General features: G+C 39.4%; 1 protein-coding gene across 1 annotated transcript in view; it reads right to left on the reverse strand.

The window, feature by feature from the left end:
- Positions 1-6,103: 6,103 nt before the first annotated feature.
- The window catches only part of LRPPRC (leucine rich pentatricopeptide repeat containing), a 111,272-nt gene continuing 92,737 nt past the window's right edge, over positions 6,104-24,638 (reverse strand). The window contains exons 31-38 of the mRNA XM_047852743.1: positions 20,760-20,848; positions 17,122-17,326; positions 15,230-15,369; positions 14,982-15,097; positions 12,395-12,469; positions 10,454-10,538; positions 8,123-8,265; positions 6,104-6,259 (exon numbers count right to left, since the gene is read on the reverse strand). Of these exons, the coding sequence (XP_047708699.1) occupies positions 6,203-6,259; positions 8,123-8,265; positions 10,454-10,538; positions 12,395-12,469; positions 14,982-15,097; positions 15,230-15,369; positions 17,122-17,326; positions 20,760-20,848 (910 nt within the window). The 3' untranslated portion in view covers positions 6,104-6,202. The remainder of the gene's footprint in view (positions 6,260-8,122; positions 8,266-10,453; positions 10,539-12,394; positions 12,470-14,981; positions 15,098-15,229; positions 15,370-17,121; positions 17,327-20,759; positions 20,849-24,638) is intronic.

A 24,638-nucleotide genomic window follows, 5' to 3' on the forward strand; every position in this document is an offset into this window, starting at 1 on the left:
CCCCTGTAACTCCCTTTTCCAATTGTGACAAACCTGGCTTCCACTGTCCTTCATATTTTCACTCATTTGGTTAATCCCCTGTATGTAACCAATCTCCCATCTGCACCCTACTCACTCTGCTGGGGCTGTGTTACCAAGCTGTCCCCTAGTCTGCACAGATGCCATTCTCACCCTACTGCAGCCTACCCCACTCTCAGTCCCACACCCATACACAGTCACCTAATGGCTTTAGGCCTGAATGGAGGAGGTAGAGGACACTGGGCTTTTTAATGAACTCCACAGTGATTCCAATGTGCAGTGAGGGCTGGCAGCCAGTGGGGTACATCATCTAACTGAGTTATGGCCACTCAGTCTACAAGGGGCTTTAATGATTCAGTGGACTCTGGTGCACAGGGCTGTGGGGGAAAGGGGCAATGTGCTGAGGCAGGAGAATTGGAGAAACTCCAGCAGCCACCATTTCTTTCTTTCTTTTCTTCTTCTTTTTTTTGTTACAGCATCCTGGTTCTCCACCCCACAGCTTTAACAAATACCACTATGGACCCCAATCCCAGAGATTCTGATTTCACAGGTCTGTTTTTTGAAACCAAAACAACAACAACAAAAACTGCTCCCTGGGGCATGCAGGCTGTCCACTCAGCCCCTCCCTGCATTGAAAGGGAGAGAGGTTGGCTTGTGAGTAATTATCAAAAGCAGGGGATGCAAACTCTTCTGGTTAAGAGTCAGACAGTATTTCAGGCTTTGGGGGCCAGAGTATCTGTTGCGACTACCCAACTCTGTTGCAGCGTGAAAGCCACTGCAGACAATTCTGAAACATGGATGGTGTGGCTGTGAAACATTATGTACAAAAACAGGCAGTGCATTGGATTTTGCCCAAGGTTGTAAGCTTTGCACACTCTTGATCAGAAGGCAAAGGTTTTGAAATTTGTATTTTAAGCCCTCCAATTTCAAATTATGCTATTGACAGGGACATTTTAATTAAGCAGAAAGTAATTACCTATATGGACTCAAATATTTCCTGATGTGATTTTTATTTTCCTGCTCTTGTTCTTACAAAAATGATTTAAGACCTAATCTTGCCCCCTGGTCAAGCTAATCTCCCGGGTCAGGTTCACAGAGATCTTGCATTTGCTGTGTTCCCCGCCGCCCCCCCCCCCCCCCACGCCCGACTTGTCTTCTTGTTTTGATTCCAGATTAAACAGCTAGCAGCAGGCATATTTAAATGGACACCAAATCCAAGCGCTAACTACAGACCTGGTAGACACAGGGGTTCTACTGAGACTCAAGTATGTCATTCACAGAGGGGTGCAGCACAGCCACCATGTGCCATTTCCTGCTTCCCTTGGCCCAGCCATAGGCCTGGAGCACCCATCAGGCTCCAGAGGAACAGGGCAAGGGACTGGGAAGCCGAAAGTGAGGAAGCATCTTGCTGACTGACCTGTTCTTTGGAAAATACATCCAGTGCTCACGCCTGAAAGTAAAGGCCCCTATTTTCATAGTCTAAACTAGGTCATTCAAATCTCAAGTTATCTGTCACTTGTTTTTTTTATTTTTCAAATTTTTTTTAATGATTGTTTATTTTTGACAATGTGAGCGGGGGAGGGGCAGAGAGGGAGACACAGAATCTGAAGCAGGCTCCAGACTCTCAGCTGTCAACACAGAGCCCAACGGACCTGAGCTGAAGTCAGATGCTTACCCCACTGAACCACCCAGGAACCCCTGACACTTGCTTTTGATAGTAGGATAGGTTCTTCCTTTAAAATGGCCAGGGTATACAGCAATATCCTGGTCCCTATCACATGGTGTCTGCCCAAGACACTAGGGCAGGGGAGGTGAGAGGCAGGTGGAGCACAGCCCATTTCTGTTGGCAACCGGGGAACAGCAGCAGCCATGTGGTATCAGCAGCTAACAAAACAGTAATTTTTAAGCAGCAGGTTGAGATTTTTTAGCACACACCAACTCAAAGACCAGAAAAACACTTCTCAGCTTTCTATGTAATAATAGTGCCGTTTATCGTATGATAGTCTTGCCATTTTGTAAAGTTGGAGCAATTCCTTGTTTCCCCAAACCGCCAAAAAGCTCCACTGTCCCTCTTTTTGTTGATTCCACTCTTACAGTGAGCTGCACCATCACACATTTGAGAGCCCTCCTCATGGCAATAAAGTTGAGTGTGTTTTCATTTGGGCACATGGGTTTTAAAGAACTTGTTGGGCCTCAGCCCCCAGTATCCGAGCTCCTAGCTACCGAGTGGCATCTTTGATCTCCTGGGAAGAAGTGTGAGGAAACCCACCAATGCATGCAAGGCACACATCTCAGAATAGGACTTGAAAAGCAGGACAGGTGCTGTGTTGTTCATTGTCATTCAACGATGCTCACTGGGTTGTCAGTGCCAGGTTCTGGTTCTAACTGGTCGCCCTGCAAAGCGCCAGGAGACCTCAGTTTAGGGGAGGAAACGACAAAAGCAAGTAAATAATGAGAATTTCAGTAAGTGTATGCCTGGGGCAGGGTTGGTGAAGATACTACTTTCAAGAGATCTCTGTAAGCATGGATCCCAACAGCCAGCCATTGTCCAAACTAATGTGCAGGGATGGTTAAGTATGAAGTCAGTTAAATGTTTTTGCTCTGCCTGAACCGGATGATGTTTCTTTTCTTTGTGCAAAAAAGAAAAAGATAAGTGCCTATTTTGAATTTGCAAATGCAGCCATTTCCTTTATTTGTACTAAGGCTGCATAATGTGGGCTTTGTAAAGTCCGCAGGTCTGAAAGCAGGATACATTTCTAATAGAAAGAGCAAAGCGATAAATTACCATGATTTTGTACCCCCTGCAGCTATTAGCTCCACCATACTTCAGGAATGTTGCTTTCATTTTATAGAAACTCTACAAATATTGGCTTGTCAGAAAGACAAATATTAAATGAAAATTGTCCTCAAACACGAGAAAAAGTATGCAGAGTACACACATGGCAGACTTGTGGAATAAATTGTATGGGGAAGAACAGTGTGCAATACAATTTACTGGAATTCACAAACTCGGGTGATTATGCCAGAAACTGAGTATTCGACTAAATGGAAGAAAATAACTTTACAATGTAAAGCTGTCCAGACTGGGAACACTTGTGTTAAATGTGAAAGCTTGCTTTTTAAAAAACAGAATACCCTAACAGTTTAGAGATTCTGATTTGACTTTTAACGGGATTTTTAACTGAATTTAAAATTTAACTGGATTCTTGTTTTTTTGAAAGTCAACCCCAGCCATATCACAGCACTGTGATACCGGGGGGTACATGAACTTCTGTAAGCCCCAACTTTCTCATTGTGAAGGTCAGGTAAGAGGAGCGTCCAATGCACAGTAGTGGGTACCCATGGTTAACCCCACAGAACACGTGGCCCTGACAATGGTACATGGGGGCTTGCAGCCAGGTCTGTGTGAGGTCCAGGGACGCAAACACGACACAGAGAACTGGTCCTCAAGGAATTCACGAGCTGCCTGACACCTGCTCTTTTAAGTGGCTACAGGAACCCTGGAGAGACAACGAATGTGCTGGGTGGGGAGAAGGGCCAAGAAGCTGCAAAGAGAAGACCCCGATGCTGGCCACAATGAGCACGCCCAAGAAAGGAACAGGAGGGTAGGGAGGAGGGAAGTGTGCCCGGGACTGATCCGTGGTGGTCCCAGTCACCTGCACGGCGTGGAATGCTGCTGACACTCAATGCAGATAAAACCCCCTTCATTTTCAGTGTCCACTTACCATGCGTCCAACTCTACTAATTCTTGCCAACTTTGTACCTCAGAGATCTCAAATTAAATATCCACTTGTCCTTACAACAGAGAAGCTATGATTTCATTTGGTTCTCCACACACAAACCATACACCTTTAACAAAGAAATTCTGGTCGCAACAGAGGCCACCACACAATTTTTAATTTAAAATTTTAAGACTACAGGGCACCTGGGTGGCTCAGTCGGGTAAACGTCCAGCTTCGGCTCAGGTCATGATCTCACAGTTCATGAGTTCAGGCCCCGCATCGGGCTCTGCGCTGACAGCTCGGATCCTGGAGCCTGCTTCAAATTCTGTGCCTTCCTCTCTGTCTTTGTCCCTTCCCTGCTCACACTCTGTTTCTCTCTCAAAAATAAACATAAAATTAAAAAAAAAATTTAAGACTAAAGTCCTTGAAATGATAAAAGTGGTTATACAAAAATTTGATAAAATTAAAAATGAGGAAGCTCACAGGTTTTTGGGGTACAATTTATTCAAAGCATTTCACAATAAAATTATATTAGGTTCAAATACATGAACATACAATTACATATAAAACACTGTACTTTCCAAAAGTTTACAATGATGTTTACTTTTTAGACTGTTTCCTTGTAATTTTAGTCTAAAACATTATTGAGTTCTAGAATTGGGTCTGCTCTCTATTTGTTTCAGTTTTGCAATTAGACATTTAGAAAGCATTTATTAGCCCACCTGGAATATACAATTATATTTTAAATATTTAAATTCGAGGGGGAAGCAGTTATAGTGCTGTTCAGAGTGCTAATGATAGATAATAGATAATAATAATAGAATGCTAGATAATGCTATTTCCTCTGTACTACCCTGCGTTTTATCAGAGTCCATATACAAGGCTGGCTTAGAGTCACTTCATACAAGTGAGACTATATTCTGTACTCTCAAGTCTCTGGCCCAGGCAACTGAGAAGTCCAGGGTAAGCCCCAAGGCCGTGCCTCATCTGAGAGACCTGTTTCAATGGAGATCAGTAAAAAAATATTGCTCAACTAACTTTTGGTTAGTGTAACTGCAAAAAATAAGGCCAGTGGAATCACTGATGGAGTGAGGCTCTTGGCAAATCTGACAATATCAAAACCACAACAGGTACGGGTCCTACACCTGGAGCAAACAAAGGAGAGCTTCATTAAGTCCTCTAGGCCAGGACTCGACATTGGCTGAGGCCTCTGATGCGTTAGGTCTAACTGCACAAAACAGAGACAAAGGAAACAATGCCACGATGACATTTACTTCTTGGCTTCCTTCCTTCAGCCTCCTCTTTCATGCTACTTGCAGGCTCTAGATGAAGGATGGTTGGTTCCATGAAGACTCAGGTTAGCAGCACAACCAGCATGAGGCCAGCTTACTTCCTGCAAGGCAAGGTCTCCCCTCATGTAGATAGTGGGAACCACTGATTTCAAACGGGAGAAGCAATATGCCAAAACAAGGATAAACCTCCAATAAAACATTTTCAGCTTTCTTGGTAATCAACTACCTCATCCCCAAATAGGTCACTGTTACATATTAAGATACTTTTGTAATGGTAAACTGTTTCACAACCCAGCCTGCATTCTTTTACAGTAATTGCTAAACGATTTGGGGATAACTTTGACAAAACTGAATACAAACCACAATCTCCTTCCTATATAAGATCACATATTCATAGGATGAGTATGAAGTAACAAGCCTGGTATGGGATGTACCTATGCTGACAAACACCCGAAACCAAGACAAGAGGAAATGCGCTGCTCAGCTTCATGACCAAAGTCATGGCTAGGACTCAGAGGCATCTATGAACAGAGGCCCTCGGAATTCTTCGCGATAGAAGGGAAAGCATAGTGGGGAGTGTCCAGGCGTTGGCAAATAGCACCCCGACCAAGAGCAAGCAACAGTCTGAGTTTCTGCTTTCCACTGGAAAACAAGTGCTAGATGACTTACAACATGGCTGCTAGTGCCAGCATTTTACAAAATTGGAAAATTATGCAGGGTTTCACACATGAAGAGAATTTCCTATCATAGAATAGTAAAGCCTTAGAAGGCGCACTGAGCATCATTTTGTCTAGCTCCAAAATTTTCACATAAACAATATTAACAAGCAAGTCTTAAATAAGGGAATAACATTTTATGAAAATAATGAACAAAACAGAGCAGGGGAGACATCAAGAGTGTTTGAGAGAAGAACCTTGAAAAGGTACAGCTTCAAACGTCAGACACCATGAAGAAAATGCCGTATATTTATGTCGTAGGCAAAACCCCAACAAAGCCTAGTGACTAAGTGAACGCCATTGCTGTCAATAAGGTGTTGAACATGTACTTTATGAATAAAAAAAATACACAAAGTAACTTTTCATTTATTCTGTCCTCTCAAATATATTTAAAAAATAACATTTTAGACACTGAACCACAAATACACACAAAATAAAGTAGTGACTGCTTATTTCACAGAGGATTTCCCCTTGATTCCTTTAGCTGCTTTGCATAAAATTCAAAGCTTTCCTGTTGAGACAAAAAGGGAGGGAAGTTACAGGTACAGTTTCTAGCAAGAGCTGATGGCACAAAACTCAGAAGTCATAAAATGCTGCAAAGTGATAGCAAAGACCACCGGGCCCGTGGCAGCTGCTGTCTTCTCAAGCCTCCGCACTCCTTTTTATTCATGAAATCACCAGTTCAAGGGCCCCAAGTCCAGAGTTAAAGCCAGCACCAAGAGCCTCCACTGTGTGGGCACATAGGTATTTACACCTGGGTACGGAGGGTTCAAATAAACATGGTGTACTAACTTGCAAATTAATGACACAATAAAGAGGAATTTGGCATGTATGATTTCTTATTAGAACAAAGCAAAACAAAATTTACTGGGCAACCGATTAAAAATGGGCAGAGGACCTGAACAGACATTTTTTCCAAAGAAGACTTCCAGATGGCCAACAGACCCAAGAAAAGGTGCTCAACATCACTCATCATCAGGAAAAAGGCAAATCAAAACCACAATGAGGTAGCACCTAATACCTGGCTAGTATCAGAAAGATAAGAAGTTAAGTGATGGCAAGGATGTGGAGATAAGGGAACCCTCGTGCACTGCTGGTGAGAATGCAAACTGGTATAGCCAGTGGAAAAGGCAGTATGGAGGGGTTCTTCAAAAAACTAAAAATGGAAATACCATATGATCCAGTAAGTCCACTACTGAGTATTCACCAAAAGAAAACAAAAACAGCAATTTGAAAAGACATGCACCCTCATGTTCACCGCAGTATTATTTACGGTAGCCAAGCCACGGAGACAACTTAAGTGTGCACGAGCGGATGAATGGATAAAGAAAATGTGATGTACGAATCATTATATATGTATGACACATACAACGGATTATTATTCAGCCACAAGAAGAATAAAATCTTCTCATTTGCAACAACATGGATGGACCCTTGAGAACGTTAAGCGAAACGGAATAAATCAGAAAAGGTAGATAGTATATAGCCTCACTTACATGTGGAATATAAAAAACAAAACAAAAATCAAAAAACATAAAGCTCCAAGCTCATGGATATAGAGAACAGACTTGTGGTTGCCTCAGGTGGTGAAGGGGGTCAAAAGGTATAAATTTCTGGTTATAAAATGATTAAATCATGGGGATGTAATGTATAGGGCTAGAATATTGTAGTGCATGTCTTTTTTTTTTTTTTTTTTTTTTAAATAGGCTCCACGTCCAACATGGGGCATAAACTCAAAACTCTGAGGTTAGGAGTCAGATGCTCTACCAACTGGGCCAAACAGGTGCCCCACATATTTTAAAGTAGCTAGGAGAGTGGATCTTGAAAATTCTCACCACAAGAAAAAAAAATTTGTAACTATGTGTGGTGTGGATGTTAATGGATTTACTGTGATCATTATAAAAAAATACCGAATCATTACGTATACTTCTGAAACTATTATAAGGTTACGTCAATTACACCTCAATAAAAAAAGAAACCTTCCTAGATGAAGAAATAAAAACCAACTTGTTTAAAATGAACAAGTAATTAATAGGGACACAATATACTAGGCTATTGAAATACAGGCCATTAAATCCTATTTCAAGTTGAAATGATGAGAGAACTGCCCCAAGGACATTTGATAAATCCATACCTATAGTTGAAGGTCTGAGACTGACCTTGTGTTTTAAACCTCAGCCCCAGAGTGCTACATTCTCCCACAGCCAAACTCACGGCAGGACTATTCAGTTCCTGAAGTTCTCCCCTGAGGGTTCTTCACAGAGATCTAATCCTCATGTAATTAAGTATTCAACTTATTTTTTTTTTACACATTAATATGAAGCATACATAAATCTGTAGAGGTATTTTTTCTCCTTAATTAAGAAATACTCACAGGGGGTTCGGTGAAAGGGACAGGCTCACCAGCATTCTTCAGCAAAACTGCATAACGCTTTAGAAACAGATCATTCAATTTTATATTCCTTGCAGTCAAATTTTCATACAGTGCTTTAGCAGACGCAGCATCCTTGTCTAAGACTGAAAAAAAAGATATTAATCATAGATAAAGACCACCTACCTTACTCTCTTCTCAAAACACAGCCGTTCAAGGACTCCCGAATCCCTTTATCCCAAGGCAAATGAATAGTTAACTACTTATAGCAAAAAGCCACATTCAGAAACTACCAGCTCCCTCCCTCGCTCTTCCCCACACCTCTAACTCAGCATTATTCAGTATAAAAGAGAAGATGATAAATAAGGCTATTAAGAGACCCAGGATAGTTAAAGTGGCCATAAACCAAAGTAAACATACACCATTCAACACTCTTCTGCTTAAAACCATACTTAAAAAAAAAAAAAATTTTTAACGTTTATTTATTTTTGAGAGAGACAGAGACAGAGTGTGAGTGGGAGAGGGGCAGAGAGAGAGGGAGACAGAATCCAAAGTAGGCTCCAGGCTCTGAGCTTGTTAGCACAGAGCCCTACGCGGGGCTTAAACTCAAGGACCATAAGATCACGCTCTAAGCCGAAGTCGAACACTTAACCGACTGAGCCACCCAGGCACCCCTTAATCCACACTGCGAAATCAAGCCAATTCAAGGATTGTTGTGGGGAGGGTCATGTAAATTATGTGGAAATCTAGATCTACATCATGGTGAAGATCATCAGCTAAACACCACCAAAAAGACTTTCAATACATTCTCCTATTGTAAACTAAGCAAATATGAGGGATATATAGTTAGCTACAATGACAAAAATAATCTAAATATGTTAATCAATCTACATAAAAAAAACTACATACATCTACCTAACATTAACGACTTACACTAATATTTCACTTAAATGGATGATGAAGTAGCCTAGGAGCTAAGTTTAGCTGGCTTTCCAGTTGTAGCTGATGTGCAGAAATTTTACTTTGAGGTTTACTATTGGGATCACAAGGTCTCTGGTAACAATCACTGTTGGTAACTCAACTCTTTAACATTTAAGCACCTAACAATCTCCTACCCTACACCAGTGCTGTATAACCAATCCCAACTCCAGCACAGCCAGGGCAAGCCTGCAGGATGGATAGGAGAAGCCTAGGGATCAATCTCAGGATCTCCGAAAAGGGAGCGAGTGTGGGTGACTCATCAGCTCTCACTGGGCTTGAACAGATCTTTGCAGTTTGGGTGAAGTCAATTTCCTATCTATAAATCCTTTGTTATCCTCCCTCAGGGACCAAATCCTTTCCCTGACACTGTCAAGGGCACAGCCCAAACTCTACCATCTTCCAGGAAGCTATTCAGAAAACTCTTCCCTCTTGCCTTTCACTACCTTCCTGGTCTCCCTGCTCTTTCCTGTCTCAATTCCCAAGTGGGATTACAAAAGTTAGTAGCAGTTTTATGCTGTTTGACACTATTTTGTGGTATTTAGTCATTATTTAACATCTCCCAATCCCCCAAATGGAACTTTGAGAAATTTTGTGATTATTGCCTCTATTTTGAAATAGATCACGGTCACCTTGTAAGGTGGGGAGAAACGAAGAACCAGTTGACTAATTCTGATTGCAGTTTGTTGTCCTGACAACGATAAAATCAACAAAGCAATTCTTTATTTAGCCTTTGCCTCATGTGAGCAAATCAGTTCGTGGCAGGTGGATAGGTGATCATCACTTAGAAATGAAATGCTTACATTTATCTTGACTACTGAGGAAACTTTAGCATGGCTCCCTTTCATGTGTGATAAGCTGGCAATCAGGGAGCAAAGTGCTTAAAAGAGTAGAATTTCAACTGTGGTTTAAAGTAAAATCTTGAGGCCCACTTTTAATGAAGAGGTCTGTTATTTCAGAAATGTAGGCAGGTGGGGAGGGTACTGAAGAGGCAAGAAGGCAAGTCACATGACAGTCTCAAATATGTGCCTATCTCATGTTTTGTTTCAGGTGGCCTTGGGGAGACTGGATTGGTTCCCAGTGTGTGCACTCAAGTGGATTTCCAAGTCTTGCCAGGAGCCCGGGATCCTATTCAACAAAGCTGGGCTCCTCTGAAGATGCCCAGTGATAAAATTAGATGAATAATTACCTATTTTTCTTAAATGTGCTTTTAAAACATATTCTGAAGCTAAGTCAATTATTTATATCATGATTACCTGATATTTAGGATTACTGTCTTTGAGCCAAAGACTTAGTTGACAACACTACAAATATCTAAATGACTTAAATATAACATAGTCAGATTAAACTTATTACCATAGCTTTTCATGATAGAAGTGTATGCTTCTTCCTTTTCAATTAATTCAGGAATCAATTCTAACAAAGATTTCAGAGTTGATGCCTAGGAAATTAAATACAGGAAATGTTACCACAGCTCAAAAGAAGAGTGAAATAAAACACTGGTATACGTACATTATATCAGAGAATCTTCACAACAGTTAGAACAGAACTGCCTATTCAATTTAATAAACTTTTTTCCCTTCTAGTGTATCTTAGTATTTTATTGTTGATTGGATAACTGACAGCCAAACAAACATTTTTCAAAAGTTAGTGCAATTCCACTTACACTTCTATAAACTGTTTTCTAAAATATCATAAAGACTGCTTCTTTTGTCAACTAGTAACCTTACCAAGAAATTAGGAAATCCTAAAGAGCAGAAACAGATATCAACGATGTCTCAAGGTGCCAAGATTTTTAAACAAAATGTGAAGAATTCAGTCCTTCTGAGTTTTCATGCTTTGAATATAAACAGAGCATTTCCAGATATCCCTGGAATGTTTACTTGGTTACTTTCAGAGGTATCTAGACACGCCAATGGGTTTGGCTCCTATAGTGAAGACAGACCTGCCATACTCTAGTGAGTAACCAAACACATTCCAATATTGCTGGATAAACAAAGGATGGGTTTTATATACTACCTGGCTTAATTATTCTACTGTCAAACAGGCAGACACTGTAACTGGAATTTTTAAAAATCCTAATTCACTTTTTACATGTTTTCTCAACCTATATATCTGGACCTGCATCCTTCCAGGACTTCCTGCAATTTAAAGTCTCCTGGGAGGAACGTCCTCAACAGATGTTTTACTGTACATTTCCTGTCCATCTTCCAAGCAAGGCAGTAGGTACTTGGCATGTGGGCGCAGACCCGTGTGTAGAGCGACAAATGCCTTTTAGATTCCTTATACTTTTTAATCCACAAATTAAAAAAAAAAGGCTCTTTGAAAGGAAAAAGAGCAACTAATAAGTACTTCTGAAAAGCTGTTTGCTGTAAATAAATATGAGTAAGAGATAAAAAGTGCAACTGGGTAAATTAAAAACACCCCAAAACCAGTGTGTTAGTATGAGGGAAATTAAGGAGAACTAGACAGACTCAGACTAGAAACCTAAATATTTTGCATAAAACAAACATTACAACTGGCACTTGGTTTAAAACTTTGTATGTGCCCAAATAAACTGACAATGAGGTTTATGTTGCTTCAGAGGTAAAATCAGACCTACTAATATTTTTTGGAACTGTACTTTTATTTTTTTTCACATCAAAAATAGGACTTGGCTTTGTTTTATACACACATACACACACGAGCTTTTTAGTGTGAATGAGGTAACCACACAAATTGAGAACATTAATTTGCGGCACGTGCCAGTTTTAAAGCCAAGTGGCTCATCTACCTGACGGCTTGGACCTGAGAAATGGCTGGCATAGCCACCAGCACAGAGACGCTCTGCAGGAGGACAGCTCCCTCTGTAGGGCTTCCCCACTGTTAAATGGACCAAGTGACCTAAGCAACAGGATTTTTATCTTCCTTTCTAGGGCCCTGTCTTTCTTCTTCTTTTTTTTTTAAAAGTAATCTCTGCTTATAACGAGGGGCTCAAACTTACAACCCTGAGATCAAGACTCGCACGCTCCATCGACTGAGCCAGCTGGGTGCCCCTGTAAGGGCCCTTTCTTGAGGCTCTTCACACACAACTACATGAACGGGCGATTCACTGCATGAACGTGTTTTGCATTTCCAGGACAAAAGGAGCCTGGACTGACTCTGTCTCAGTATCTAAAAAAGTGAACAAGTATAGACAAGCAAAATCTTCGGTCTCTGTAGTGTTTTTATGTAAGGCACTGAACCAACAAGCTCTTCTGTGAAACTCAGGTCCTGGCTTCTAGCCTCCCTGACTGGCCAGCAAATCCCGCACAGTACCTTTCCTGGTTTCCGAGAACTCCTAACGCAGAACACCAAGAAAATTGCAGTTTGTTCAGCAATTGCGCCGCATCTCTAAAAATTGAAACGTTATTCAGTAAGCGAAGGTTTTTGATAAACAAGGAGACCAAGGTGAATATTTCCAATTAACAAAGTTCACAATAATACAGTAATGTGTCATTACCAACAGGAAGGCCTAATTGTCAACCACTTTTTTTAAGGCAAGAAAAAGAAAACAAACTCCAGCTATGCCAAGCTTTTGTGAGTGGAGTGCTGTCCTTGGCACCGCGAGTATGAAGTTTGTTTAAAAAGAAAAGGGAAAAATTAAACTGATGCTTCAACAACCACAGAATAAGGTTTAGGACTGCAAAGAAAGAGGGGAAAAAAGAAGCACTATTCCTCTCCAATTATTCTGCCAAGCATTCACAAGTGAGCTAGGGATCATAAGGTTAATTATACATTTAATAAGGTGTCAGGGAGATAACTGCTCGTTTCTTTATAAAAATTAAAATGTACAAAGCAAGTTCTCTTTAAAGTATAATTACCTACACTTATGCATACAAAAGGACTGATTTCAATCTCTCTATTTTATAAAAGGCTTTCATTGCAACAGACAGCCAGCGCTTGAGAAAGAGACAAAAGTTAAACTCAAAAAAAAAAAGTTTATATGACAGACCAGAGAAATCAAGTGTCTATCCCATCTTAGATGCTATAGTAAAATCAAATATGGCAAGACAATATTTTAGTTTACACTCATCACAGATGTCATTCTCTTAAGTTTCTAAGAGCACACTGTTCTTTCAAAGCTTTAAAACATTGTCAATACTAAAACGGATAGTATAAAAAGAACTTTTGGGGACACACAGAGCATTTACATTATAAACTGATGTTTTCGACATCTGTGAATAAAATATTCTTCACCGTGGCAAGAATAATCTTTTACTGCTTGACAAGCAGGTAAAGGACAGGTGAAGGGTTTATCATCCAAAGCATCTGTCTGCTGAAGGGGCTGACAACGAAGAGACCGTGGCCGATGTCTCAACGCACAGCTGCCACCAAGAGCCTTGCAGAGGCCGCCGTGTGAGTGCGGCTCCGAGGGCACAGGCACCCACCTCACCCGCTGGCCGCTGTGCACGCTAAGAGCCAGGGCGATGATGGCTCAGGACAAGCTGGCAGATAAAACAGCAAGTGCCACTTTCTGAAGAACTATCAAAATAGTGTGTTGAAATGGAGTGAATACTATCACATGTATAATTAGAGACACGTAACCCCCCCGGTAGGTACACTTAGATACGTACAGATACATACACATACACGCAAAGATAAAGCTTTAGTTTATTTCTTTTAGGTAGAACTTTTAACACTAAAGGCAGCAAGACAAAACCACGAAAAGATTCCTGAAATCCTTATGTATGATCAACTGCCTTTGCTGTTTAGTTAAAAAAAAAAAAAAAGGCGGGGAAGGGGAGAGGAGAAAAAAGTAACCAAACCAAACAAGAACATTCCCAATTAACTAGAATTTCTCTCTGTCCAGGAACAAAAAGTAAAAAAAACAAACAAAACAAACAAACAAAAAACCTCAGAGGCACATGCCAATTTCCACCTTTTGCAAAACTGTTCACACAGGAATTTCTCAAGAACTCCTTTTAAAAATGGCTTAGGTTCTGTTGTCAAACTAGCTGAACTTCAAGGATTAAAACTAGGGCTCCAGCACAGGGGTACGGTTTCCCCTTCCCCATCTACCACTTAATATGTTTCGCAGCTCGTAAAAATGGAATGGAATATAGTACTATTTACTATCAGAAATTGGTCCCAGGCCTCAATTTGACACAGGGAGTCTACACAAACACTGCTGTTGGCGGGATCACGGTGACTGTTTGACTGCCACCTGCTGGGAAGGGCTCCCCAGCGGTGCCTGTTTGTGTACATTGCCAGTGGCAGCTCCGATCACCCACCGTTCTGTCGGCACTTGGCACAGCTTTATATTTAGTGCTGTTAAAATGGCATGAATGCAGTTGTCTCCTTCCCTGAAGATTGCTAATTTAACTGCAAGTGCGGGCCACAGAGACCTGCATTTGTCATTTAATGTGTCTGTGACACACAAGTGAATAGAAAGCAAATTCAACTCTTAATAAACCTTGAATAAGGCACTGAGAATGTTTGAGTATTCAAGTGAGAAGCTGTACTTGAAAAGCAAACATTTCCTACTTTTTGTTTGCAAACTGTGTTGCCATGGTGATGCAGTCTTTAGAGCATTAGAGAAATTAAAGTAGGAAATCAAAGGAAGGGCTTTGCATTACCTATCTGCACAAAAGCATTTGTCTTTAAATCGTTCAGCAAAACACATCTTCCCTCACTCCCCCTTAAATCTAAGGGCAGTTCTAGTCCAGTCTGGCATCTTTCAAACCAACAACCTCCCGCTTACAAGCCAGTCTTTGTCATGTGACCTGGATCCACAGTGAATTTAAATGTACTAGCACCACCATGCTCTATTTCCAGTATGCTACCCTATACTTAGGTCTAGTAATTTCTCAGTTTATTTCCCATAAGCCACAAGCCCCACTGTCCAGATGTGGTGACTCGTTACCTGTAGGAGAGCTCTGGCGTCATCCACTTTGCCTGAATCCAGAAGCTGAAGGAAAAGATCAGTGACAGGTTTGTAAACTGCAAACTGATTGGCCAGTCTCTCTGCCATGATGCTTACTGAAAAAATAACAGGTAAGAAAACTCTTTTGTTTAAACTGTAGTATAACTCATCCACCAAAGAAACCTGGTCCAGCCTCACCAGACAGAAAATGTGCTTCTGTGTTCTTTTAGCAAGAACAGCTCACTTACTCTTTTCAACTGCTGGTTCCAACTGCTCCTCTATTACTTTTCTGAATAAGTATGTCAAGCCAAAGTACTGGGGTTTCACGGTTTCATTTCCAGAAGTAAGCATATTTTCAATGTTTTCAATTGCAACATCTATGTTATTGCTGTCAAAGAGTAAAACAAATTATTAAAGAAGTATTTGCTTTTGTATTAATCTTGTAGGCAGTTTCAGTATAAGACCTTAAGAGATTGACACATACAAATACTTTAGGAAAAAGGGAAAACAGATTTACAACTAACCAGATAAAAACCACTAGGCAAAGCTGACCTGCACATTTAGGTCACAAAAGCAATCGCTAGGCAGTTTATGCTACAATAATCGAAGTAGTTGCTTATTGTAAAACACTGCCCTAGAGACAAGATCAAACAGCTAATTAATGACAGTTCCTTAAGAAAATAGTTTACCTTAAATATTTAATTTGATTTTGTAGCTCTTTGGGTATCAAATGAAAACTTAAGCGCTCTAACTTCAGCTTTCTGATCTACAACTGCTTCCTGCTGCATGAGGTGAAGATAATAATTGCATAACACCTCAGGATTCTTCAAGCTGCTGCTGAGGTCTTCGAAGGTCTATTTGCATGTCTTTCAACCAGTCACATCAATTTGTTTTTGTCAGGTATCATACATTTGAAAAATAATTAATTTATACTAAAATTCTCAGAAAAAAGTACCTTTACACTAAAAAAAAAATCAATTACATGGCCCTATTTAACAAGTTATGATAAAAAATGATCTGTATGACTATCTTTTTGGCCAAGGTACTCCTAACTGATACTTTACAGTCATGATATGGTACTCAGAATCCAAATAATCAATTTTTTGTTGGAATTCTTACCTAAAACATAAGAATCCTCTAATAAAAATGAACACCCTGTTACAGTAAGTTTTTCTCATGGGTTTCAGTGAGATAGTTCTTTAATAGTGAATAAAATCACATTCTCTACATCATATAAAACTGTGTTTAATATGGTAGCATTTTAAAATTCATCCAGATCTTACTTGGATAATTTCCTTGATCTTCTAACCTAAAATAATCACATCCTCTTATTAAGGAAAAATTCAAAGTTCTATCTGGCAGGGGATGGGAACCATTTTAAAAGGAAAAAACAAAACAAAACACAGCTTTTCTGCCCAAAGAAATAGAAACAAACAAAAGACCCTGCAAAAACAAACATTATATTTTGATTATCGCAACCCATCAACTGTATGTGTGATTAACTAGTCAAGAACAAAGCACGCAGAGTGTCAATTCCATAATTATCCCATGAATCTTTAACTTAGGCAACGTACTTTGCTAGAGACGTTAATAAAAATCAAGTTCTGATTTACTGCTACAGTGGCATGTCTCCATAAGGAATCTAGAGGTGATGGTAAAAGAACCACCTCTAAACACCTCTTTTCCTATGCATGTGTGTTGACAGCAGGGATGGGAAGGACGGTGGGGGAAACAGAAATGCCTATTTTTAACAAGCTTGCTTGCCCCTCCGCACTCACAATGTTCTAGCAGAGTGTCACCCTCAGTGTTGCTGACAATCATATGAACTCATTTTTCACGTTCGTAACAGTGTTTCAACACAAGGGCCTGGCATGCACATGAAGAAAGTTACCACCATGGAGAAAGTTTCACAATTTTGAAAAATTCGATAAATGTCATTCGTTGGTGTAATTTAAAGCTAAAACACATTTTGTAACACATAATTATTCCCTAATAGTTCGAGGACAATCAGCAACTGACATCAATATTTCCTCTGTGTTGATACGGCTTCTAATAGCCTAAGAAAAGTTTTTAAAGGTGGTATTTGAGATAATGCTCCTTCTGGTATCCAGTGAAAGAAAAGAAACTTGAAAATACTCACTTCTTTATTTGTGCCAAAGCAATGTTATTGATGAAAACCATATTTGAAAGTCCAATTGAATCTTCAAGTCCATTTACCATCTTCTGAATCTCCTGTATACTTTCTACATCACCCTTCAAGGCACATGCCTGAATAAGGCGGGTCACTGCTATCCTAGAAGGTGTTTGCTCCAGATCTAAGGCGGTTTTTAGCGTTTTTAGAGCCTCTACAACAGAAAAGCAGGCGACAGAGTTCTTCTTTTATGAACCGTACTGACTAATGCATTTTGAAAACCAGCTTTTAGATACGAGTACCAAATGGCTACACACAAAAAGCTATGAATAATTTATTCTAGATTACAGAAAACATTAATACTTTATGAGAAACCTAAAAAAAAATAATGATCTATTTGGCTATCTATAAAATATCAGAGGCCAGAGAAATTTCTTCTTTAAATCTCAGAGAAAACACAAATGTTACTGACAGAATATGGGTTCCCTTCAGGGATAACATTTAGTGACCAATTTTAAGGAAACTGACAAGTTCAGAAAAATAGAAATAATTTTAAAAATTAAAGAGTCTCCATAAATACTGTAACTTCTACCACATTCATACTTTACCAGATTTTATTACATTCAAACATTACCTGCTTATCCAAATCTAATATCCCAAAGATTCATCTTTGGAAACAATGTCTCTCTCTAAACAGGAGCGATTACACAGAAGCAGCCAAACTAGAACATTCAACTTCCACACTAACAAATTCATTTTAAATGACTGAACACTTGGTAGCTATAGAAAATAAAGATCATCAGATTCCCATGGATATAGCCACAGGTTTTTTTTTTTTTTTTTAAGTATCATACTTGTAAGTACTTGATTACGGATAAATATGAAATATCTTGATTTACTGACTCATGTGCCAGTGTAGCGAAATCATTACATTAAAGTAAAGTGGTACACTTAGCCTAACAATCACTACTGCTATCAAGAAAAACTTCACGGCTTTTTAGAATTAAAGCAATGTAACCTAGAAAAAATGGAGACTCTGAAGGCAGCTTCCAAATGAGAACAAACCTATCTTTTACAGAAGAACGAGGGAAAGGGAATAACTAAACAGTCTATTAAAAGTGCTACAATAAAAAAAAAAAATACGCTCAGTGTTTATTATTGAGGAAACAATTTTTAACTACTACAAACAAAAAATCCAAATCCGTGATTCTCAAATGGGAAAAATAGGTACTTCAAAAGGCACATTCTCTAATATTTTGTAAATACACACGTATAACTAGGAAACAAAATGTTATTGATATTGTTTTAATAATATAATCTATGAAACAAGCTTGATAAAATCTTCTTTAACTGGTAGTCACACATAGATAATCAACTTAAAAATATTCTTTTAACTAAGAATACAGGCTGCTAGGGAGGATCTTCCCACGACTGGATCAAAACAGTACCAAAAACAAGATAACAATAGTGTTGAGCATTTACTACACGTAGACACAATAGTCAGCAGCTACAATCACAACCACCCTTCTGAAGTAAGTACCAATTTTATAAGTGAGAAACTGAGACAACAGAGTTTAAATAATTTGCCCAAGGTCATATTGCTAGACAGCAACCCAAGAATCCAACACCCCCACACCTGCATCTACGGGTGCATGTGTGAGTGAGAGAGAAGGACTGGGACAACAGACCATTGTATGTCCACTCAAAGGGAACGTGAGACCTTAGAACCTAAATCAAATTCCCAGAAAAGGAATTGCCTTCCATATAGTTTAGGACCCAAGAGACACTCAAACGGTACCCATCCACACTCTCCCCCTGAGTCCTTTTCACAGTCTCCTTAATTTACTAGTAACACTGATTATATTGCCAAGATGCCATATAAATCAGCTATTAATATTCCAGAACAGTATATGCTTATAAAATTAGATTAAGATTGAACTGGCTTTATTTTTCTGCTTTAGATGGCGTTGAGAAAAAGAAACCTGAAAAAGAGAAGGGAATTTTAAAAACTGGGAGCCCTAGTCAGCCATGGAGCAAGATAAGGAGATGGGGACTGTACCAACACCATTGCCATCCTTGCCGACGACCACAGGACTCTAACAGGTTAGCTGACGGCGACGGTGGCATGGGGGCTGGAGGCGGGAGTGTGGCAGGGCTCCCACTCTCGGCCAACTTCCCGCTGAACTGAACAACTGAGAGGTGTAGACGTGAAATCACATCGTAAAGTTTCTTGTAGTTTTCATAGGGTATCTAATATACAAGCGAAGGACAGTAGTCAAGTTAAAAAAATTCAGTTCAGATTCAGCTCAAAAATTAACCCCTCAAAATTAAAAAAATGTTGTGTCTTTATCTCCATGTCTACAGAAATATTTATATGGGGAGCAAGCTTACAATGTTTTAAAACTCTTTTTCATTCTACATTAAATGTCAACTTGACAAAAAGCCTTTTTTTTTTTTTTACATTGAAAATGAAATGACAGCTTTTAAAGTTTTAGTAACAAGCCCTGTCCAAAAGGACTGTCTAGATGGGCTGGCCCTGCCTGTGGAGTGCTGTGATAGAAATTTTGCAAAAGAGAAAAATCATCATTTACCTACTCTGTCCTAATCAATGAGAAGACCTCTAAAGACCAGCGTATTTAAATATTACAGGCCAACATTAAAGATGCACAATTAACAACTTTCTCTCAGGCATGGGAAATTATTTTATAAATGTGCAAGTGAAGAATCACATCATTACTACAGAGCGAGGAATAAAGGAGACACCATACTGAACAGTGAGAGTTTTTTCAACGTTCCTTAAAGATTTCCTACGTGGGTTTTGTTAGATTGGAAAACTGTGGTTTTAATGGTTTTACTGTATTGACTAAAATTCAAACGTAAAGCCTGAGAGAGGACGCTTACCTACATTTAAGAGAGTCATCGTTTTCCTCCTGGGGAGCTCACTCATAAGATCTCCAGATCCAAATCCATCCACAAATACCCTCTACCAAACAAACGGCCCCCTTTCCAGTCTTCCCCAAAGTCCTCTCCGCAGCTTTCTGGGGTTATTTTCTTAACGTTAATTTAAAAACACTAAACTCTAAACTCCAAACACTGTATTTTATTGCTGTTGGTATTATGAACTATTGAAAAAGTATTAGATTAAGTTTTAAAAATCAATATTATAATCATTTGGTGCACAACCCCACACATTTAACACTCAATTTAACTCATTTGCTATCTCACACACAACCAACACAATATGCAAGAAACAACTGCTGGGAATTGTTTCAGATGCTCTAAAGTATGTTAATTTCCAAAGCAAAATGACTTGTGCTGTGAATTTTAACGCATTTGAAAGCCTGTACTTTCTCTCGTTCTGGAACACAAATTTTGCATGTCTGAAGAGCTGTGATTCATCTTAAGAAAACCCATCTTGTGTTAAATGGAATGGAAACTGGACTAAGTGGTCAAATGACAAGTACATTCATATTCAAGCTGTATTATAAATGCATGTACAGTAATTTACGTCTCTCAGCTACCACAAAAGGCTCTTGATAAGCAGGTAATTTGCTAAATGGACTCCTTTATCCAAGTATTCGAAGGGCGTTACAAGAAAAATCTGCAGAGGCATTAATGTGACGTAAAGGTCAAGCATTGTGACATACCTTTCAAATAATCCCGCCTAACTTGCGTTATGATGAGGAGGCTGTTGGCAGCATCGTTCAGTGTGAAGCCCTTGATGTGGGTCTCAGCGCTAAAAGAAGCAGACATTTAGAAAGGAATTACTGACATGCTTCTGATACGATAATAAATGGTTGAGCACCAAGGTGAAATTATAAAAACTACTGTTCGTATGTTAAAAATATTGCTGCAAAATATCGACCTGGAGACAGCTTTTGTGTTATCCTGTCAATGGTTATAGAAGGATAATTTTTTTTTGCATTCTGACAGATGACAAAGTTGGAAATGAGCAACAAAAGAAACAAAGTACAAGATTTTTTTTAAACAATCGGTTCAGATTCTTGAATGCTGACATATTAGATGACTAAAATAACTGCATGCCCTGCATTGTTCGGCTGTATCCTAAGCTGGATACTTTTTCCTCTTTTTTCTACATTCACCATAATTATAAAATGTAAAACTATTCTTTCGGCAACAAAAATGAACATTTATTTCCAGCGCTGTATATTTTAAATATAAATGAAAGCATATTACTAACACCGTATCATTTGGTTGATTAATTTTCAAATTTCTGTCATCTAGATACATACAGGTTTTAAAGGTGAGCATACTGCACAACTAAATCCATCGTGACATTAAAATTGAAAATTTCACTCAATAATCTTGTCCCAGCCTTTTAATTTGGCACCCCCCCCCCCCAACTTTTTAAAACTCAAGAGCAAAAATCGCTTGACTTCTGGCTAAAACCGACATGATTAAAAAACCCTAGCCTGGGATGATTTCTGTTTGCTACACTGTTTGCACATCTCCTGTGATGAAATTTCAGTACCCTTAATGCCCCCAAGGGTTCATCTCCCGATGAGGAAATCCCCACAGGTCACGAGGAGCAAAAGCAATCGCCGCCATTTGCCTTAGCAAGCTCGGTGCTGATCTTGCTGCCAACAACCTCAGCCTGTCGACGTGAACATCGAAGCTGAGCAGATTGCGAGAAAAGCAGGGTCACTCCTAAATTATTCTCGTCAATCCCAAGAAAATCCTCCAAAGACACGGTGACGTGCCCAGCCTCTCAGTCACTTCCAGCCTCTGAGATTCACCCCTGCAGTCCCCGGGCACAGGATTTTCTTATCCCCCCCACCCCCTGCCTGACCAATCCTCTTAATCCCACCAAAGCACCCATTGCTCAGTTTGACTTTTTTCCTTTGTCCCATCTGTCAAAGCTTTTAAGTCAACAACTCGTGCATGAGACTATAAACTGCATAAAGGATTTACTTTCTCATTCTTTAGCATGATTAAATAAACAGAAGACACATTAAAATTAAGCTCACTTCTTAAGTCAACATTATTACATGTATATACCATATTTACATGAAAATATTACCTAAAATTCATTGAGACCATGCAGTAACAAAACTTCCCTTTTAACTGACATTAAGTGTGAACTATCAACCTTTCAAAAACCTCAGAACACAGAACATTTTCTTTCAATAATTTCTTTCAATCTCAAGAAACTGCCTTTTCTATACAAATATGAAAGTGGGGATCAACAGAAAGACAGAAACTCTCCTCAGTTCTATAATACACTGAGCATCTATATTTTACATATGTACAAACTGACCAATCACAATAAAAATATATTCCAAACTGGCAAAAGGAAAAAAAAAAAAACTACAAAAAGTTACTGGCAGAGATCTTTGTGTTGGACAATAAAAGTTTACTTCTGACCTATACTTTGGATCTTTCCTTTTATAAAAAAAAAAAAAAAAAAAAAAAATCTAGTTCAGAGCCATCAAATCAAACTTCCTGTGATGATGGGAATATTCCTTATCCATGTTGTCCAGCACGGTCGTTAGCCACCAGCCACACGTGGTTATACGGCTACTGTGATGGAGGAATGGAAATGTCAATTTCCTAAAAATGCAGTTTAGTGTTATCAGAGATTTAAAACAATAATTTATCTCCCTTACTGCTCTTTGGATAAGCACTTCTCCTCCCTTGAAAGCATTCATTATATCTAAATTTTTATTTTGAAACATGAGGAAGTGTAATTCTAACTAAAAATGAAAGAAAGTTGACTTCTTTAATTTTTTAAAGGCTGCTGTCACTGTTGAGGTGACATACTTTTGAGGTGCCATTATTTGTGGGGAAGGTTTAAATGACCTTCTGAAAATGAAGAAATCTCATTAGAGGTCAAGTAAATGCAACGTATCAGAGGGTACAGCAAAAAAGACTGCATTCTTTAGTTCACAGAGAAAACTGCTCTGAAGACTGAACAAGAGGCATCATGCAGGTAGAGTAACAACAGGTTGCTATCTATGGACTGCCAATAACAGTGCCAAAATACATGGGGGCACTGCCACTTGCTCATTTGGTCACGCTACATCACAATAAAGAAGGCCATTTAAAAAAAGCAACCGTTCTTTTTTACTCAGAGCACTGGTACGGAACTGGAAGAAGTGATGACCTCATTAGAAACGTGAACTTCAACTACCATTTCTGAAGTTCCAGGCCAGAGTTATTTTCAAAACAACCCAATGTAGATCTAACCCAAGGTACAATTCTTCAGAGTTCGATATAACATCTTCTCAGTTCAAGGGAAAGGATGTGCATCCAATCCCCAGATTAGGTGCTTATGGCATGGTAAGGCTTTGCATCTAGGATTCTCTTAGGTGCACCCAGCTGCATGTGGAAGGCAGCTACAAAATCCTCCTGGAAGGAAACACAGCTAAGATAAAAGTGCCCTCAGAGTACAGAAAGGCTTCATGGAGATCCAGAGAAGGAGGAAAAATCAACGTACATTTTACACGTTGTACACATAAGGGCAAACAGGAGGGCTGTGATTGCAGGCATCTTCTACCATCTTCTAGATCAGCAGCTTTCACAACAACTTGTTTGATCAAGATCCCCATCATACAGGGTAAGGAACGTTTCACACAACCTACTAGTGTACGTTTTACTAAATAAAACTCACAAAACCATCTTTATCACATGGAGTGCTTCGATATTTTCTATTCTATTTCATTTACACAAAATGTTGGTCCTGTCTCACTAAAGAGATCCCATGACCCTTACTGGTTACAACTGCAGTTTGAAAAACCACTTCAATGAAAGATGTGCACACTGCATGAGCAATCTAGGGGGGAGACAAGAGGCTGTTTAATCCTCTATTTTTAAATCTTATCCTCTGAAAAGTGTCTATTTTTTAAAGTTTATTTATTTATTTTGAGAGAGAGTGAGTGCATGCAAGTGAGGGAGGGGCAGAAAGAGAGAGGGAGAGAATCCCAAGCAGGCTCTGCGCTGTCAGCACAGAGCCCGACATGGGGCTTGATCTCAATGAACCATGAGATCATAACTTGAGCCAAGATCAAGAGTCAGATGCCCAAAAACTGAGTTACCCAGATGCCCCTCTATTTTTTGAGTATGTTTTATAATATACTTAACATGTGCTACATTAGTACAATTTGTTACTAATGGATATGATCAAAATGTTTATGACATGTGATTATTGAATCACTTGGGGTGTTTAGTAATTCTGGGCCCCAAACCATTGCTGGGTGGATGGACTGAGTCAGATGGACTGAATCAGAACTTTTGGAGTGGGCTGTGGGGAATCTTCATGCTACCAGAATGTGAGGCTTGCAGTTCTAGAACAAACCCAATTAAAATGAGAAAAAATTACAATCTGTGCTTTGGGGAATTTCAGAGATCTCTGTGACCAACCCCAGAATTAAAAGTTTAAAAAAAAAAGTTTGGGGGCGCCTAGTTGGCTCAGTCAGTTAAGTGTCTGACTTCGGCTCAGGCAGGTCATGATCTCACGGTTCATGGGCTCGAGCCCCACGTTGGGCTCTATGCTGATAGCTCAGAGC

This window comes from Prionailurus viverrinus, chromosome A3 (genome assembly GCF_022837055.1).
Source record: "Prionailurus viverrinus isolate Anna chromosome A3, UM_Priviv_1.0, whole genome shotgun sequence".
NCBI lineage: Eukaryota > Metazoa > Chordata > Mammalia > Carnivora > Felidae > Prionailurus > Prionailurus viverrinus.